Consider the following 19,422-nt stretch of genomic DNA (forward strand, 5'->3'; position numbering starts at 1 on the left):
GCCAATGAAATGTACCCTGAACAAACATGTAGGTACCCAATGTAGCAACCAAAATTACCGTAACCTGCATAGATCCCAACCCGATTTATGAAAAACAGACATAAGAACAAGTGACAGGTAGCAGAGACAACAAGCAGAGTTGCATACGTACCTGATGAACTCAAACTATAAAATTAAACAAGGGAGGGATAAGAATGGGCGGGAAATACTCGCCTCCTGTCATTAATAAAATTAAGATTATAGGTATACTAAAGCTAGCATAATTTTAGCATATTTGCTGTTTTAACGCTCAGCGAACAAATCCAACGCTTTTTGTTTCACTGGTACCTATTCTGTGAGATATTAGAGCAATCCTAAATGGACCTTGCAACTGCGAGAAGTGACAGTAGACGGATCAATGAAGATGCCAGCTGACGAAGCATCCCAAATACGGAAAAAACACCATCCGCTGATAGATCCATTGTACGTGGGCTTGCGACCTGTTTCCTAGCTGCCGGTCCATGAGCTGCCAAGCTGACCTATTAGCCATTTTCCTGTAGGTTTAAAATGCCGAAGGTCATTTGCGGACTTAGGGCCACGAGAAGAAACTGCCACCATGTCTCGACTCTTGATGTGGAAGGTGGCTCCTCCTATCATGCCAGGGTCACCAGGTGATGTGGCCTTGCAGCCAAATCTCCAACCTCAAGGAATGCTCAAGGAAAGTCCACTACCAATTCCGTAATAGAACCGAGTAGGGTATTTTCATTCCCTCATGACCTACCCGGTGAGTTGTCTCATCCGAGAATACATTTATTATGCAGGCAAGAGTGTGGTCAAAACTAGCCGTATCCTAAATGGTTCCAGTATTCCAAATGGACTGTGTAATCCGTGACTGCGGTAGAGAAAAGACTCCCAAAGGATGTCCAATACAAGGTCCCAAACTGAACTTGTGTGGTGAAACAGTGGTTGACTATTCTGGGGATTGTGAATCCCGTAAAATATTCAAAAGGATGGGAACGTAAACCGGGGTTGAGATTTCCATCCAAATATATCATCGTCTAAGAGTGATAAGATGTCCGGATCCAATGGTGATTGGGACCTGTATAACAAAGAAGAGCCCTCACGTGCTGTAGTGAGAGAGTGAAATAATCAGATTACCTGTTTGTACGATCCTATTCCATGCCCGACCTGTCAAAATTCATGCATGGGTTCCTGGTCTACACGCCACCTATGAGATGTATAATATAGTGGGAGGGTATAATATAGTGAGACCCCTAGGTCCCTGTACCCCTGACTGTCAGGGCACGTAACTCCCAGAGTAGGCTCTAGGACAAGGGACCCAGGAATGTGAATTCGAGAACCGAAGTCAAGGCCTCCCTATAGAGGGATACCTTCCTTCTTAGCTTGGAGTCCCGTAAACACATAGCGTTCTCTAATACGCAGACAAGACGTAAAGTCCCTTCACTCATGACAGGTGACTCCAGATATAACGAAAAAACAAGGGCCTAGCTTCAACCGTCCAAAGCAGGTGTTGTCCCGTTTGAGAACGTCGGCAGCCATATCCGAGCCTGCTACACATCCTGAGCAGTACTCCAGCGGTAGGTCCCAACTTGTAACGTCCGTGTAGGAGTCAGGGAGACACAGGGTTCCTCCATAGAGTCCACCGTAGGTCTCCTTGATGGTAGTTGAATAGGTGGGTTAGCGAGAACCCAAACCAAGACGGTTCCCGTGAGGGATATCGAGTATAGAAGGAGAGCCCTCCATATCCAATCCCTGTTCTCCAGATATGTGCTCAGAGGAGTAGGGGCAGTCCTGTCATCTCCTCCCAAGATTGTAATGACCAGAGAATCCAAGTCGACAGAGGATTCCGGTCTTTCCATGTGATCCATGCGCAAGGTGTATCTGCAGACCGGGTTCTGGGCCTTCCCTAGTCTTGTTAACCGAGCAAGGCAGTGCCCGTTTGCTCTATGAAGGTCTCAGGATCTCATGTCACCTTGACATGGGAAAAACTGTCTGCACAGTTTGTTCGCAATGGTCTGAATATCTTAAACAGAGTGCAATTGCCTGTTTGATATAGCGCAGATTATACCAAAACCTGCACTCTTGTAACAACTGGGGCTCATCCGTTAGCCGTACCGTCTCCAGGAGTGTGTGTAAATAAGCGGGGAATCTCCCCTAGTAATACCTCTGTAAGTATTTCTCATGTGGGATACAGTGATCCGGATCCAGTAGATCCATTATAGGAGGTGAAATAGAGAGATCCAGTCCAAACATGTATACCCTGCACGATCAGGCAGCCGTCTATAACGAAATCGGTAGCACGGTCGTTAGATCTAATTGAATGCAGGAGGGACGCCCCTCTATGCAGTCATAGTTGTCCTGTACAGGTACAAGCCTGTGTGATGAACAAATGGATGGCACCATAGTGCGTTGAGTGTATTAGAGAGCCGCACTCTCTAATAATGTGACCGAACTCTTTTTCAGCGTCCGGCTGATAGCATGAGCGGGCCGCACCCGTTAATAACCAAACATTAGAGTCTACATTCGTGTCCGGTTCCCTCTATGAGAATGTGTCACCCAAGACATGTCCTCTGTATCCAGCTCAGTAACGGGCTGAGGTTGGGGGAGGGCCGTGCCCTCTAATAATGAATCAGTGTCCAGTTCAGTCTATGAGAGGGGTTCGCATTCTACTTGTGAAAATAAAAATATCAGTCTCAGGCCGAGGCGATGGAGGGCCGCACCCTCTTGTAATCCAAAACTAGAGTCCATTAGAGACTCAGGGTGACCAACTGCGGGGTACACCATTTACTAATATCAGCATAAGACTGAGATCCTGATGTGGGTCTCTCTCTGACCACGAGACCTCTCTCTGAATCTCTCAATTGAGAGATGGAGTCAACTGATAATAAACCAGACCGATGGAATAGTATACAACCTCGGGCCGTGTCCTTGCTTAATAACAGAAAGCGATGATGAGAAAATGCAACCTTCGGAAACCATGATGGAAACTACCAACGGACCGCCCGGATCCCGTGCACATGCACGGGATCCAGGATGACCGTCAGTAGCCTGAGGAAAGCTGGAGACGTTCTCCGCGATCCTCGAGAGCCCAGGAGGTCGGAAGAAGTCAAGTCAGGCCTCTCGATGACCCGAGCGATAGGACAATAGGAAGACACGAAAACAAAGAAACGACAAAAAATGCAGATAAAGGGAAATACGTACCTCGGAGAGAAGGTAAATAGCAGATCAGAAAAGCAAGTCAAGTAAACCCAACTGAAAGGGTCAGGAGCTAAAAGGTTAGTTGCTGAAGGCAAGGAAACCGTGCTCCCCTGTTGGCGTATGAGCACTGGTCCCTGCTTGTGCGAGATTCCCCTTGGAGATGTGCCGCCGCCTGGCTAATGTGTAAACCATGGTTGCGTGCCCGGGAGTCTTCATAAAAGCTTTGCCCCCTCAGGGCATGAGCTGTAGGGCCTTCATCCTTCCAATTATATTTAGGTGCCCGTATCCTGGTGTCCTCTTGGATAGTATGGCAGCAGTGTTTGCCTGGACACCCACCTATCTCCATGTCAACAGTGGGTACTGAGCTTTCCTCAGTGATATTCCCCCAGGCCTGTGGCCAAAAGGGGGTTCGGGCACAGATAGATCAGGCTAACGATGGGCACAGGTAGAGCAGGCAAGACAGAAGGGCACAGACATAGTAATCCAATCAAATGGGCGCAGACATAGCAGGCCAATCAATGGGGCACAGACATAGCAGGCCAATCAATGGGGCACAGACATAGCAGGCCAATCATAGGGGCACAGACATAGCAGGCCAATCATAGGGGCACAGACAGTGCAGGCCAATCCTGGGTTGCTTATTATGAGTAATGGGGACTCCTGAGTTTGGGCAGAGTCCCCTAAATATCTGTAAATCCTCAGGGTATCCTGTGACCTAGGACCCCTATACATTAACCCTTTTAGACAGCGTAATACTGTGTGAATAAACCTTAACCGGGACTGGCAGTCCCTAAATGCCCAGCAGGCAAAATAGTGGTAGTGGTATTGGGTATAAGCTGAAGTTGTTCCAGTGCTTATAGTGGCCATAAAATCAAGATATACTGAGCGATACATTCCTTACACTGTGAATTGGTATGCACATGTAAATACAAATACAAAAAGAGAAGTCCTGCGCTTAAGCAGCAAGGACTACAACACACATCAGCCCCAATATATAGTAAAAACCAAAGAAAAGAAAAACGTTACCTGCGCTTTCTCCTTAATCCCTATGTATATTTAGACAAATGGAGGTCATTTAGTTGCTCCAATGGCCATTGGAGGGAATGCCCGCCTGCCAACGTCAAGGCAGACCCCCCTAAGCGGGTCCTAACACTGACCCTTCAGTCTGCTTCCTTGAGCTTCTGGCAAAGATATCTCTAATGAGACAGAAAGGGGTATTTTTTTATACACACCCCTATACTTATTAACCCTTAATAGGGAACACATGGGATGGGTAGCAGCATTGTAACCAGGCTGTGTGATGCAAAGTAAATACAAATACAAAAAGAGAAGTCCTGCGCTTGAGCAGCAAGGACTACAACACACATCAGCCCCAATATATAGTAAAAACCAAAGAAAAGAAAAACGTTACCTGCGCTTTCTCCTTAATCCCTATGTATATTTAGACAAATGGAGGTCATTTAGTTGCTCCAATGGCCATTGGAGGGAATGCCCGCCTGCCAACGTCAAGGCAGACCCCCCTAAGCGGGTCCTAACACTGACCCTTCAGCCTGCTTCCTTGAGCTTCTGGCAAAGATATCTCTAATGAGACAGAAAGGGGTATTTTTTATACACACCCCTATACTTATTAACCCTTAATAGGGAACACATGGGATGGGTAGCAGCATTGTAACCAGGCTGTGTGTTGCAAAGTAAATACAAATACAAAAAGAGAAGTCCTGCGCTTAAGCAGCAAGGACTACAACACACATCAGCCCCAATATATAGTAAAAACCAAAGAAAAGAAAAACGTTACCTGCGCTTTCTCCTTAATCCCTATGTATATTTAGACAAATGGAGGTCATATGTAAATACAGATCTGTTTGAGATGCTTATCTTGTTATAGATCATCATCACACCACCTGAAGGTTAATGTACCAATGGTCTCTTTCAGGAGTAGGGCTAAACAATTGTCAATTCAATGAATCTCCCCATAGAACCTGATAAAATAGAATAGTATCAGCATAGACTGGTCTCCCATACCAGTTTGAGCCAGAGCCAGGTCTGCTTAGCTTTTAACATATGCCATGGACAGTGAACTCATACCAGAGTAGTTTCATCTGAGACTCCATAGCTGGACCAGAATATATATACAATATATATACTGTGAAGCACATCAATCCTAGAGCTAACTAGCCAACTGGCTCTGTATACACCCTGTACAGAGCCTGTATAACTGAGTTTCATATATACCTGTAACTTTGTGATATACACTGTCAGTAGAACTCACAGAAATCTGAGATATACACTGTCAGTAAAACTCACAGAAATCTGTGATATACACTGTCAGTAAAACTTACAGAAATCTGTGATATGCACTGTCAGCAAAACTCACAGCAATCTGTGATATACACTGGCAGCAAAACTCACAGCAATCTGTGATCTACACTGTCAGTAAAACTCACAGCAATCTGTGATATACACTGGCAGCAAAACTCACAGCAATCTGTGATATACGCTGTCAGTAAAACTCACAGCAATCTGTGATATACGCTGTCAGTAAAACTCACAGCAATCTGTGATATACACTGTCAGTAAAACTCACAGCAATCTGTGATATACACTGGCAGCAAAACTCACAGTACTCTGTGATATACACTGTCATTGAAACTCACAGCAATCTGTGATATAAACTAGAGGGGGGGGAGAGGGTGAAATCAAAGGGAGAGCAAACTGAATAGGTATCTCCAGGAACCTCCATGCCCCCATGAAACCACTACAATGTAAAAGAAAATATCCCCAAAGAAAACCAGGGGAAGCAAAGAAGAGCCAAAAGGCACAGAAATCTTAAAAACTAAGCACAATTAATATAAATCATAAATAAATCATAATAAAACCCAAAGCCACAAACTAGAAGCAGGAGGCAGTGGTACTCTGACCTGTACTGTCTGTGGAGCAGCAAAGAAAGAGGAAATTATGCATGGGGAGGGGAGTTTTATAGTACCTAACTTTTTTCTGATTGGTTGTTTTTCTGTGCTGCTGTGGAGTTCTAGTAAAGAGAGACTTAAGCAAATATGAAGCCTCCTGTCATGTTATAAAATTCAGTCAAAGGGCAGTTCGGAATAAAACTTTTTACAATTGTGTAACTTTACATTTATTTTTTAGGAATGGTTAACAGTAATATATACACTAAACATATATATTGTTTTAAGGTTATAAGTGGAATGTCCATCCTATGCCTCAAATAATTGTTATCATATTCCTCAAATAATTGTTGTCCTATAATTTATAAAAGCACTTACTAGTGATTTTTTTTTTTTACATTATCCATTTGTGGATATTTTAAAACTATGTAGAAATTATATTAGCAATTATTCAAAAAGTATACCTTTTTTTTTTTTTAAATTTCTGAACACTACTATTTGGTTTATATAAATCACAAGTTGTCTTCTAATTGCCTTAGATTGGAACTTACCAAGAAGTTAATTTGCTTAAGTAGTCCTGAGATAACTTAATACAAAATGTAATACTTCCAGATCTTTGATAAATCATATATACAGTTTTTAGTTTTCAGTTTTCAGTTATACACAACTTGTACAAAATATTAAAATTAAATTAAAAAAAAATGTTCTAGACCATTTAACAAAAAGATATGAACGATAACAGTGTAGTCTAGATTTAGCTCAATACAAGCTTTGCATAAAAATGCCAGTCTAGATTGTTTTTATTATACTTAAAATAATAAAATGAAATATATAGTTTTTGAATCTTACCAACAGATGGAATCTTCTGGTCGTGCTCACAGTATAAAATTTGAGAAAACATTGTTGGCAGATGCTGGTAAATACACCTGTGTGGCCACCAATGCAGCCGGGGAAACTGAGCAAAGCATATGGCTAAATATTTACGGTAAAGTTTTTTTTTATGTTACTTTATTATTGTGTAAAGGAGTCTTCTTCCATAATTGTGATAATAATTGTATTATCATAGAATAAGGTAAAACAGAAATGCATGTCATGATAATATTGTGCAGCATTTTACCATAGCTCCATCTCTGGTGTCACCACTAGGTGTGTGTTTCTGTTTGTGTCTGTCAGTATATTAATGTGGTTGTGTGTCTTTGTATGTGGTTGTATCTGTCTATATTTACATGTGTCTGTGTATGTACGTGTCTATATGTTTTAATATGTATTTTTGTGTGTGAATTTGTATGTCTGTCTATAATATTGTCTATAATTGTCCATTATTTTGTGTGTGTATATATGTATGTCTGTTTATGTTTTGTGTCTGGGTGTTTTGTTTGTGGACACTGAATCTTCAGTCTCCTAGATAATGAAAGTTCATGTATATATATAAAATTTTGAGCCTCACATCCAGTATGTTACCAAATCCTGTAGATTCCATCGTAACACTCAGGGGAGGGCTGGCAGCGTTAGGCCTGGGGGGGGGGGGGGGGGGCAAATCCAGTCAAGTGTCCCATTGCACCAAGAGGAGAGTAAAAATGTTTTTCCCATGTGATTGAAAGGGGGGGGGGGGGGGGCAGTCACCTAAACAGACACACTCACTGACAGGCACACACACTTGCTGATTTGACATACACTAACAAACATAGCCCGCATCCGTCCCTTTCTTAAGCAAGATGCTACTACGGAGCTTGTCCATGCTCTAGTAATTTCCTGCATGGATTATTGTACCCTTCTCCTAATTGGTCTTCCCAAAAGCCGTATTGCCCCGCTACAGTCTGTAATGAATGCTGCCTCCAGACTGATTTTCCTCTCTAGTTGGTCCTCTCACACCTCACCCCTCTGTCAGTCCTTATAGTGACTTCCTGTATTCTATAGGAGTCAATTTAAAGTACTAATCCATACCTATATAGCATTGAACAATTCTAGCCCCTCTTATATCTCATCACAGGTCCATGTCCCTTCTCGGTCTCTCTGCTCTGCCCACAACCTTCTCCTGTCCGCTGCTCGCACCCGTACGCCCAACTCACGCTTGCATTACTTCTCGCTGGCGGCTCCCTTCCTATGGAATAGCCTGCCTACTGCCATCAGACCCTCCCCTAGTCTTCCATCGTTGAAGCAGTGACTTAAAACCCATTTCTTTAGGAAAGCTTATGGCCTCACAGACTAACCTCTACCTCACATACCCTTCTCTTCTCTCCTAAAGGGCAGCACTTTACTCTCTCCTCCAGCTCTGCTTCACTCCCACCTTATTTGATTGCAATTTCCTGTCCTAATGTGTTTTATACCCACCTCCCGTAGACTGTAAGCTAGTTTGAGCAGGGTCCTCTTCAACCTATCGTTTCTGTAAGTTTTCTTGTAATTGTCCTATTTATAGTTAAATCCCCCCTCTTATAATATCGTAAAGCTCTATGGAATCTGTTGGCACTATATAAATGGCAATAATAATAATAATAATAATAATAATAATAATAATAAAAACGCATGCATTACAGCATGTGAAACCGTTATTTAATGAATGGAATGTTTACTGTTACAGAGCCACCTAAAATTGAGAATTCTGGAGATATACTTCATGAAACAGTCCATGGAGGTCACTCTGTGATACTTGAATGCAATGCAGTGGGCAATCCTGTCCCTGGTAAGAGTGCGTTGTTGTTGTTTTTTTTTTATTAAATTAAAAGAAGAACATTTTGTAGATCTTTGTCACTGTTTTGTGAAACCACTTTTATTGAACTAAGTATTTAAGGACAGCTATCTTCATTAGAATTGTATTATCATTTATTTAAGCCACTCCAATAAATCATTTGTTGCAGGAAGATTTTACTTTTTAGTAATAAAACATAGTTAGACAGTTACAAACATCTATTGAATCTATTTCTATTTATTTGATTTTGAGAGCCTGGAACATGCGCTTGCTCTTGAAAGGCAAATGAGATGTAATTCTGTAAAATAGAACTATTTTGTGTTAAGGTAGAACAAATGTTGGATTGTATTTTACTTATGATGAAGAAGATATAACAGCTGGGTTGTGTAGAAGGAATGCAATCTATACAAATTATTAAACATATATTTATAAGGAACATTTGAAAATGTCAAGGGAGGATTAGAAACAGGCTTCTCATGGTAGTGAGTTACAGAGATGTGAACATTCTTGCAAGTATTAAGTATTTATCAAGTATTTGATAAGAAAGGGGAGGTCGTGAGATATAGGGCCATGTTGGAGATTATTTTGTATTTAATCACACTGGCAGAATTGTATGATAAAGTAGAGTTTTACAGGCCTTGGCAAGTCAGTTTTAGGGGTTTAAATAATTCTATGAATTGGAGAACCAAGCCACTACATTGTTTTGTATCTTTGTATCTCAAGCTAATAGCTCCTGCAGAATTAGATCAAGGTCACTTGAAAATGTATGCACAAATAAAAAAAAGTCTTTACGGTGCTAAAAACTCTTAATATCTTTATTCTAATCTTTTCCAATCAGAAATCACATGGTTTAAAGATAATGCCCAACTCTTGATAAGTGGAGAGGTTACTTTGGTAGACGGAAGGCACATTCAGATTGGCAATGCCCAGATATTTGATTCTGGTGTGTATAGGTGTGTAGCTACCAATGCAGCCGGAGAAGCTGAACTGACGTACATGCTAGAAGTTCATGGTAAGTAAAACATCCATTAGGACGTATACAATCTCCCTTAACTGCAATATATATATATATAAAATCATTAAAGAATATATGAATAAAAAAAAATAAAAAAAAATTATAAATAGTTATAAAAAGTTATAAATATAACTTTCAAATTTGAATTCTTTTTTCTCACAGTCCCTCCATCTATATTCGGTGAAAGCAGTGTGGTATCTGTGATTGTTAATAATTCTGTTAGATTGGAATGCGAAGCAACAGGATTCCCAGACCCTGGTTTAACATGGTTAAAAGATGGCAGCCCAGTTTCCAGCTTCATTGATGGAATTCAGGTACAACTCCTCTCTTTTCATTTGGTTTATAGAAAATAATAATAGTATTATATTTATATATATTTTAATTGATTGTTTTGTAGAGTGAGTTAAATGCACATTCCCTCCATTGCTTAAAAACCCCTTTGCAGGGCTGTTTCTACTGAGATATCTTACCAAAATGGCTTGCCACATATTGTTCTAGCATAGCAGGGTCTTATGGGTACAGTACATGTTTCGTAAAGCTGTAGTTCAGCATCTTCTAAAGTACACAACCGATAGCTGAACTACAGATCCCAGAAACCTCTGCAATATCTGTTTTTTGGGTAACAACAGTAGGGTTATGGGTAACTACATCATGATCTTAATTATGAACTCTTATAAAATAGAGAACAATACCTATATTGATCAGAAGTATGCATCTTTTATGCATGTATAATATTAATAAAGTGAGGTGATCTCTCTCATATGCACAATGCAAACTGTTCCCATATAAGTAGCATCATCATGTAGCCTCTCGTTCTCTGTGACAGATTCTTTCAGGAGGTCGAGTTCTTGAATTAAAGAATGCACAGATAGGAGACACTGGAAGATATACTTGTGTAGCCGTGAATGCCGCAGGAGAACAGCAGAAGGATTTTGATCTATCTGTTTATGGTAAGTCATATTACTATATGGTTGAACTGGCTACAAGTTTTCATAGCCTAGGGCTGCAAATTGAATATTCACAGTTGCCACATGGCCTCAACTTTGCACCTCGTGATATCACAATTTGTGATGCATTGTGACAAAGGCATTTGGGATTAGTTATTACATGGGATAAAGTCCTAAAAAATATTAAAGGACCACTATAGGCACCCAGACCACTTCAGCTTAATGAAGTGATCTGGGTGCCAGGTCCATCTAGGATTAACCCTGCCTGCTGTAAACATAGCAGTTTCAGAGAAACTGCCATGTTTACTTTAGGGTTAATCCAGCCTCTAGTGGCTGTCCCATTGACAGCCGCTTGAGGCGCTTCCGCGCTTCTCACTGTGATTTTCACAGTGAGAAGACGCCAGCGTCCATAGGAAAGCACATGCGCATTCAGCCGATGACGGCCAAAGGAGGAGGAGAATACCCAGCACCGAGGGAGCCCGGCGCTGGAGAAAGGTGAGTGTTTAACCCCCTTCCTCCCTCTTCAGCCTGGCGGGAGTGGGACCCTGAGGGTGGGGACACCCTCAGGGCACTATAGTGCCAGGAAAATGAGTTTGTTTTCCTGGCACTATAGTGGTCCTTTAAATAAAGTTCCTTTACTATAAGCTTTCGCCTGCATATATCTCTTGTGCTAGCTGGCACATATGGAACCAGGAATTCTCATCTTATGATGTGCACATCATTGGCTGCCTAAGACAGAGCAGTAGTTAATAGGTAAACGCTCAGGCTCTTACTGTCCTAAACATTACCATGTGCCTTTATAACCAAACCCTTAAAGGGACATGATGTAACAAGCACTACATGCCAGTGTAGTGGTTATGGTGCAACGAATCTGCTAGTGCCTTGCCATTTTTTTGTTAAACTGTTTGGGAGCAGTCTGACAACAACCTTCTTGGTGCTAAGAGGCCCTCTCAGTCACATTGTTAATGCAGAATCTATACTTTATCCATGCCAGTCCCATCCAAAATGAATGGCAGATATAGTCTCAGAGTCTCTGGGGGCAGGTTAGAATGACTAATATAAAGTAATAGATTTTAGAACTTTTTGCATTTCTTTTACATCTAGTTCCCCCAAACATCATGGGCGAGGAGCAAAACATGTCAACTCTGTTAGGTGAAACTCTCGTGTTGAGATGCCAGAGTAATGCTATCCCCCCTCCAGTCCTCACTTGGCTTAAAGACTGGAAACCATTAACAATGAGACCAGGTGTCAGTATTTCAGAAGATGGAAGCGTTTTAAAGGTATGTTATTGTTTTATCTGTGAATCCCAAAAAAGACTTACAAGGGTTTGTTTACTAGATTCCAAATTAAAGTGAATTAAAATCTTAAAATATGGCTGGTTTGCAAAATGCTTTTCAATTTAGGCCTGCAATTTGAATTCACATGATTTATGCACAGGCTTAGAGCTTGTTTAAGTGATAAGTGTCCGGTATGACAAAGTGGATCGTCAGTATACGTGTATGATGTGTGTGAATATGTTCAGTGTGGCATTCGACATGACAACATTTCTGATTCAACCCTGCAAACAGTGAAGCTATCATCATGCTGTTCAATGATCTCAACATTAAGACAAATTGGTCTAATAGGTTATGTGATCACACTATCTCCTGAAGTCTAGAGGCAGGATAATTCACTAAGATGTGAATTAATAGTGAATTTCAAACCAAAGTAGCCAAACGGAAAGCATAACTGATTTGGATATTTATTTTTAAATTTGGCTATTTTGTCCTAATATGTTAAATCCAGTTTGAATTCACAACAATGCTAAGTAACTCTTCTATGCTACTTGTGAAGGATAATGACAGCATCAGTGGATAACATCAGAACACAAGTTTTAAAATGGCAGGTCAGCCATTACTAGACATCCGCCAGGTGTCTGACCTCCCTATATCAGGGGAGGATCTATAGCCCAAACTCGGGAGGGGCTATGCAGGATTTTGTGACAAATTATAAAAGGTCGACACATATATCCACACAAATTCAGATGCACACATTTACAAATATGCATACAGTGACACACATTTAGTCATACAATGTCTGCTATGACACTGACATTGATGTCCTGATTTCTGCCTGACAAATCAATTAAATGCCCCCTTTCCCCTGCTTGGGTAGCAGGTTTAATAGTAGGTGGTCCTGGCAATTTGTATATTAACTTGGATGCTGTTATTTTGGGACCAAGTGGGACTGACCCATCATTTACTACCAGACATACATAATTCCCCCTGGCTTCTCATGGGGAGCCTTGGCATTCGCTCTAGATTTGCCACTGTCCTATTTAAGTAATTTGATTCCCAGTATGTTTGCATGAGACATGAAAGCTGTCACTATCTATTTATTGATACTTGGACAATCAGCATGTGTTGCTTGATTGGCGCTATTAGGTATAGTCAAGGTAAATTAGGTTTGAGTTGGCTGTTGATTAATTCTGTTATTTGTTTTTCCTGTAGGTTGAAGGTGCTCAAGTGAAGGATACCGGACGCTATTCTTGTGAAGCGGTTAATGTTGCTGGAAAAACAGAAAAGAACTACAATGTAAATATTTTGGGTATGTAATGCAGACTTTAAACTAAGTTTTCTGAAACTGTTTTTAGGGACATAAGTCACCATAGTAAATTGATAATTGGAGCAATGTTCATGGCAATACCGAGTCACCGGGCGTAGCGTAAAGGCAAGGGGACATGCCATGGGCAGGAAGTTGGTGCTATGTAATACGGTTTGGTAAGGACATGTCATTGCCCTCCACCCCCCACACATTGACAGCTGGTTGGAGGTAAATATTATGTTTTTTCCAATAGCTGCCCCGTTGCTAATAATTTTAAACCCATTCAACAGCAGGCAGTGAGGAGGAATAAGAGGGGACCAGAGGCAATGTTATACTTTTCCACCTTGGTTTGCACTGGAAGAGATGAGAATCCATAAACAGAGATTTTCTTTTATGACTTACTCGTCTGTTTTTGTTTCAGTACCACCTTCTATACAAGGATCCAGTGATGAGTCAGAAGTTACAGTTATTGAAGGATCACTTATCAGTCTCCTGTGTGATTCCAGTGGCATTCCACCTCCAGCACTTACATGGAAGAAGAATGGTAAGTTATAAATTGCAAACATATGTACATGAATACATTGCATGTTTGTAATCCACCATAATTCCAATTTGCAGGAAAATTAAGCTAGCAGAATTCGAAGAATAATAGTTTTTCCCGAGCCAGCATACAGAATCATTTCTAAGAGAACATAAAATAAAAATTGAGTTTTAAACATTTCTGTTATATATTAATAGATGGTACTTACCCGAGAGAAGTGTAGCTGCCAAAGACATGAATTGTCAACAGTTTCCAATGAGTGCCAACAATTCCCAGTTTAGTGAATAACATTTACGGACCTAACTGGTGTTGGTCTATTTTTAGTCATGGATCTTTTTGAAGCTTCTAACTTGTACTAAGTATTTTTTTTTTTTTTTATAATGTAGAGCCTCGTATTTTCTCTTTTTCAATTTATTGGTTTGATTCGCAATACACTGAATTGTAGCAAGTGGAAAACTAAATTGCAAACTTTAAGCAAAAATAGTCAAGATGATGGAGATTGTGTCTAAATATGATATTTTTCCTTAAATTTTATAATGTTTATAAATCATAACTTTTCATTTCACTACAATTATGCATTTTTGTTTTTAGCAAATGGAGCCAATTATGTAAAAAAATAAAACTAACATCCTGTAAATTTGCTAATATTAATTATATTTTATTCTGTCCACCTTCCAGATATTATTATTTTCTTTATTAGCATCTGTCATGTTTTTCAGCTTGTATTGAAAATATAAATGAAGAGGGAAAACACACAGATTCTATCTAGTTTTTTTATGTGATTAAAAAAAAAGTTTATATTCAATGTAATTTAATATTTTCACTTAAATGATATATTTTTGCAGGTACTTTATTAGCAGCAGATTCTTCAGGCCGGGTGCGATTTCTATCAGGAGGTAGACATTTGCAAATTACAGCGGCTGAAAAATCAGACACTGCTTCATATAAATGCACAGCTTCCAATACGGCTGGAAGTGTAGTTAAGAAATACAATGTTAAAGTTTATGGTGAGTTACAAAATATTTATAATATGGAGAAAAGTTACATGTTTGAGGAATTATATGATAAATTATATAAAGTGATAATATAGCGGTCAGTATTCTTTTAGATAAAAGTAGCTAGAACATGTAGCTACAATTAGTCAACATAAAATTCTAAAATAGCCGTCAGTCTATCTTTAACCAAACTTTTTCCTTTTGTATATTATACCTGGAATCTATCGTGCAAAAAAATTATATTCATAGTGGCATGTCATAGTTGCATAGTAACATAGTTACATAGTTACATAGGCTGAAAAGAGACATGTGTCCATCAAGTTCAGGCGTCCTCACATTGTTATTTTTTGCTGTTGATCCAAAAGAAGGCAAAAAACCCAGTTTGAAGCACTTCCAATTTTGCAACAAACTAGGAAAAAAATTCCCTCTTGACCCCAGAAAGGCAGTTAGATTAATCCTGGGATCAAGAAGCTATTACCCTACAGTTGAAAAATGATATAAAATTCATTATCAAATAAATATTCAGTTTTTTCAAGTATGCATCTAGTTGCTGTTTAAACATCTGTACGGACTCTGATAAAACAACTTATTCAGGCAGTTTATATCAGTTTAATTTTATATGGATTTTTTTTATTGTATTTAATGTACTATTTTTGGAGTAAAGACATTTTATTTAAATCTGTTTTGAATGAATTGTTTGACTTGTTGACATTATATAAATAATTGTAATTGTATCTGCCTCCAGTGTAGATATTCACAATATTTATAATCTTTGAGTCTTCATATCCCACTCTGCCACATTTGAGTTGGTTGACCACTAAAGATATGAAGCATGGTCAACCAACCATGCATGAAGCAAAGGAAGTCGATTAAAGGACCACTATAGTGCCAGGAAAACATACTCGTTTTCCTGGCACTATGGTGCCCTGAGTGTGCCCCCACCCTCAGGGTCCCCCTCCCGCCGGGCTTCTAGGGGCAGGAAGGGGTTAAACTTACCTCTTTCTCTCCTCCTCCTCTCCTTCTCCTCTCCTCCTCTTCGGCTGAATGCACATGGGCGGCACGAGCTGCGCGCGCATTCAGCCAGTCTCATAGGAAAGCTGGCGTCTTCTCACCTTGAAAATCATAGTGAGAAGCGCGGAAGCGCCTCTAGCGGCTGTCAATGAGACAGCCACTAGAGGCTGGATTAAGCCTAAAGTAAACATAGCAGTTTCTTTGAAACTGCTATGTTTACAGCAAAAAGGGTTAAACCTAGCTGGACCAGGCACCCAGACTACTTCATTAAGCTGATTTGGTCAGGGTGCCTATAGTTCTACTCATATTTCCCCTGTATTCATAAAAAAAGTCAGCATTCTTTGGTTACTCTTTACTTTTTAATGACGCATTCAGATATTATTATAAACATTACATCATTTATATTTTAGTTCGTCCAAGGATATCTGAGAGTGGGAATTTTGCCACAGAAGTTGTGGTAATTTATGGGAATGATGTCACTCTGGAGTGCCAATCCACCGGTGATCCACAACCACTTCTGACATGGTTAAAAGACGGTGTGCCCGTAATTAATGGAGATGGGGTCAACATTCTAAGCAATGGAAGACTTCTTCGTTTAGAGAATGCTCAACTGGCCAACACAGGACATTATGTGTGTGTAGCAATAAATGTGGCTGGACAATCAGATAGAAAGTATAACTTAAAGGTTTTTGGTACGTAATCATAATCAGGTTTCTTATACCCGAATTCTCCAACCCAAATAAGAATACAATAGGATCAATGTTTAATTATTCAGTGAATTCTAAAGTGAAGCTGTTAGAAATTTTCTTTACAGTGTCTTATAGAACTTAAAAAATTGCATGTATCTGTTATTCATGTATTTTAAACCTATTAAATGCTATACTATAAAGAAGATAAGAATTGGAAGCTTCTTACTAACACAGAGTTCCCCATGGGCATTGTGGCCATTTTGCACCATCTCATAGTTCAGACCCCTCATTTCATCAACCTGGCACAATGGGAAACGCAACCCAGACAACATTTTCAAAGAATAATTATTGTTACAATTACTATGGAATGATTAAATTACAAATGAAAAGCTGCTTAGAATTTTTTTTTAACATATATATTATAAAAAATTTTAGGTGACTGACTCACTTTTTGGACAAAGTTTATTTGACCCATAATAGAATGCTGAAAGACATTCAGTCAGCAGAAAATATCTTTAACATACTTCATATGTCTAAAAAAAATGAATCAAATCAATGAGTTAAATTTACATGACTTTAGATTTGCTGATAGTTTTGCCAATATTAAACATTTATTTATTTCCAGAATTCTAGGAAAGAAATATTGTTTATTAACTAATTATGCAAATAGGGAAAACCGAAATCTAATTGATGCCTTGATTCAGCCATCTTTGTATCCTTGTTACCTCTTCTCTTTCTGACATTCTTAAATTTCAAGGATAGCTTCTTCTGGAAGGACTTACACATATACGCAGAGCCAGTCGCAGACATTGTGCTGCCTGGGTCCAAGGATGAAATGCCCCCCACCAAAATCCCGCTCACCAAAATACGCACGTCTATGAATTTATGCAGTGTGTGAATGTTTTGTCTGTGTTTGTGTAATGGATGCAGTGTGTGTATTGTATACATTGTGTGTGTATAGTTAATGCATTGTGTGTAGTGAAAGCAGTGTCTGTGTAGTGGATACAGTGTGTATGTTTGTGTAGTGGATGTGGTGTCTGTGTGGTGGATACAGTGTGTTTTTGTGTAATGGATGCAGTATTTGTGTAGTGTGTGTTTGTGTAGTGGATACAGTGTCTGTGTTTGCGTAATGGATGCAGTGTGTGTGTAGGGGATGCAGTGTCTGTGTAGTGGATGCAGTATGGGTTTGTGTAGTGGATGCAGTGTGTGTGTGTGTTTGTGTAGGGGATGCAGTGTCTGTGTAGTGGATGCAGTGTGTGTTTGTGTAGTGGATACACTGTGTGTTTGCATAGTGAATGCAGTGTGTGCTTGTGTAGTGGATGCAGTGTGTTTTTGTGTAGTGGATACAGTATCTGCATGTTTGTGTACTGGATGCAGTGTGTGTGTTTGTGTAGTGAATGCAGTGTGTGTTTGTGTACTGGATGCAGTGTATGTGTGTTTCTGGTGTGAGCTGTAGCTGCTAGATTCTTAAAGGGAAACTACACTGCACAAATGCAAAATAAATAAAAATCACAGTTTAGTACATATACCCACAATTAAAACATGCATGCATTTAATTGTGCTTTTTTAATTAGGGGAATATCTAAGACCCACTTTCAAAAGCTGCAGTTCTCTGCTGCCTTTCAAAACCCTCCAAAATTTCAAAGCAGTCATGAAGACTAATACCATTAATAATAAAATAAATTTTGTTAGCCCCTCAAAAATAATTTTATTGAGTGCAATTTGTGTAGTTAACTTATAAGCTTGTTTTATCTCAATTACAGTTCCCCCAAGATTCCCTGAAGATGTAAAAAAACATGAGAATGTAAGTGTTCTAGAAAGAAATCCTGTTACTTTGACATGTGGAATGTCCGGAATTCCCCCACCGACAATAACATGGTACAAAGATGGACATCCAATCACCCAGAACCACTCTCCTGTGATCATGTCAGGTATGTCAGTACATATCCACTAAAAAAAAAACAAATGCAAATCAGTAATAAAAATTAGCAAAAAACAAATGCCAATGTATTTATGGCTTATGGCTTGACTGGTGTGAGTTTTGTTTAAGATTGTATTAACTATATATATATAATATATAATACTATAGTTATACTATATAACAATTTTTTTAAAACTGCCTTTAACAGGTGGCATGGTTCTTCGATTTTCACATGCTTCTATTTCTGATGCTGGGAGGTACACCTGCATCGTATCCAATGCCGCTGGAGAAGATAAGAAACATTTTGATCTTGATGTTCTAGGTAAGTGTATAATTATATGCTCATGTTGTACTTATGTTCTGGGTAACTATAGTAACTATGTGGTCGATGTGCTTTTAATGGTCATTTCATCTCAGTTTTTTCTCTTTAATTGTGTGTTAATTTTCATCTCCTGAAATTGTAATTATATGTATGAAATATTAAAATACTGACATTGGAAATATTGCTTTTGCTTTTTAGTGCCTCCCAAGCTTTTTGGAAAGCTTTTAGAAGATATCAAGGTGAAAGAAAAGGATGGGGTTACATTGTCATGTGAAGCAGTAGGTAAGAGCTAAAGAGGAAATAAAATATATGGTATCAACAAGTAGTAATTACAATACCAAACTATTATCATACAAACAACAAAGTAAGCATGCTATAAGATTCTTAAAGGAACACTACACTGCTCAAATGCAAAATAAATAAAAATCACAGTTTAGTACATATACCCACAATGAAAACATGCATGCATTTAATTATGTTTTTTTTAATATGGGGAATATCTAAGACCCACTTTCAAAAGCTGCAGTTCTCTTGTCTGCTGCCTTTCAAAACCCTCCCCTTCTAAACCCACCCAGGCTTTCTGTGGCTGTCCAATCACAGACTTCCTAATG

At 39.4% G+C, this 19,422-nt stretch overlaps 1 protein-coding gene across 1 annotated transcript in view; it reads left to right on the forward strand.

The window, feature by feature from the left end:
• The window catches only part of HMCN1 (hemicentin 1), a 224,346-nt gene that overhangs the window by 92,081 nt on the left and 112,843 nt on the right, over window positions 1-19,422 (forward strand). Inside the window, exons 36-48 of the mRNA XM_063426207.1 lie at window positions 6,957-7,086; window positions 8,680-8,781; window positions 9,626-9,799; window positions 9,965-10,116; window positions 10,629-10,752; window positions 11,854-12,029; window positions 13,239-13,335; window positions 13,754-13,876; window positions 14,719-14,880; window positions 16,290-16,571; window positions 18,332-18,499; window positions 18,698-18,811; window positions 19,010-19,093. Coding sequence (XP_063282277.1) covers window positions 6,957-7,086; window positions 8,680-8,781; window positions 9,626-9,799; window positions 9,965-10,116; window positions 10,629-10,752; window positions 11,854-12,029; window positions 13,239-13,335; window positions 13,754-13,876; window positions 14,719-14,880; window positions 16,290-16,571; window positions 18,332-18,499; window positions 18,698-18,811; window positions 19,010-19,093 — 1,888 coding nt within the window. The remainder of the gene's footprint in view (window positions 1-6,956; window positions 7,087-8,679; window positions 8,782-9,625; window positions 9,800-9,964; window positions 10,117-10,628; window positions 10,753-11,853; window positions 12,030-13,238; window positions 13,336-13,753; window positions 13,877-14,718; window positions 14,881-16,289; window positions 16,572-18,331; window positions 18,500-18,697; window positions 18,812-19,009; window positions 19,094-19,422) is intronic.

Source organism: Pelobates fuscus, chromosome 7 (assembly GCF_036172605.1).
Source record: "Pelobates fuscus isolate aPelFus1 chromosome 7, aPelFus1.pri, whole genome shotgun sequence".
Classification (NCBI taxonomy): Eukaryota; Metazoa; Chordata; class Amphibia; order Anura; family Pelobatidae; genus Pelobates; species Pelobates fuscus.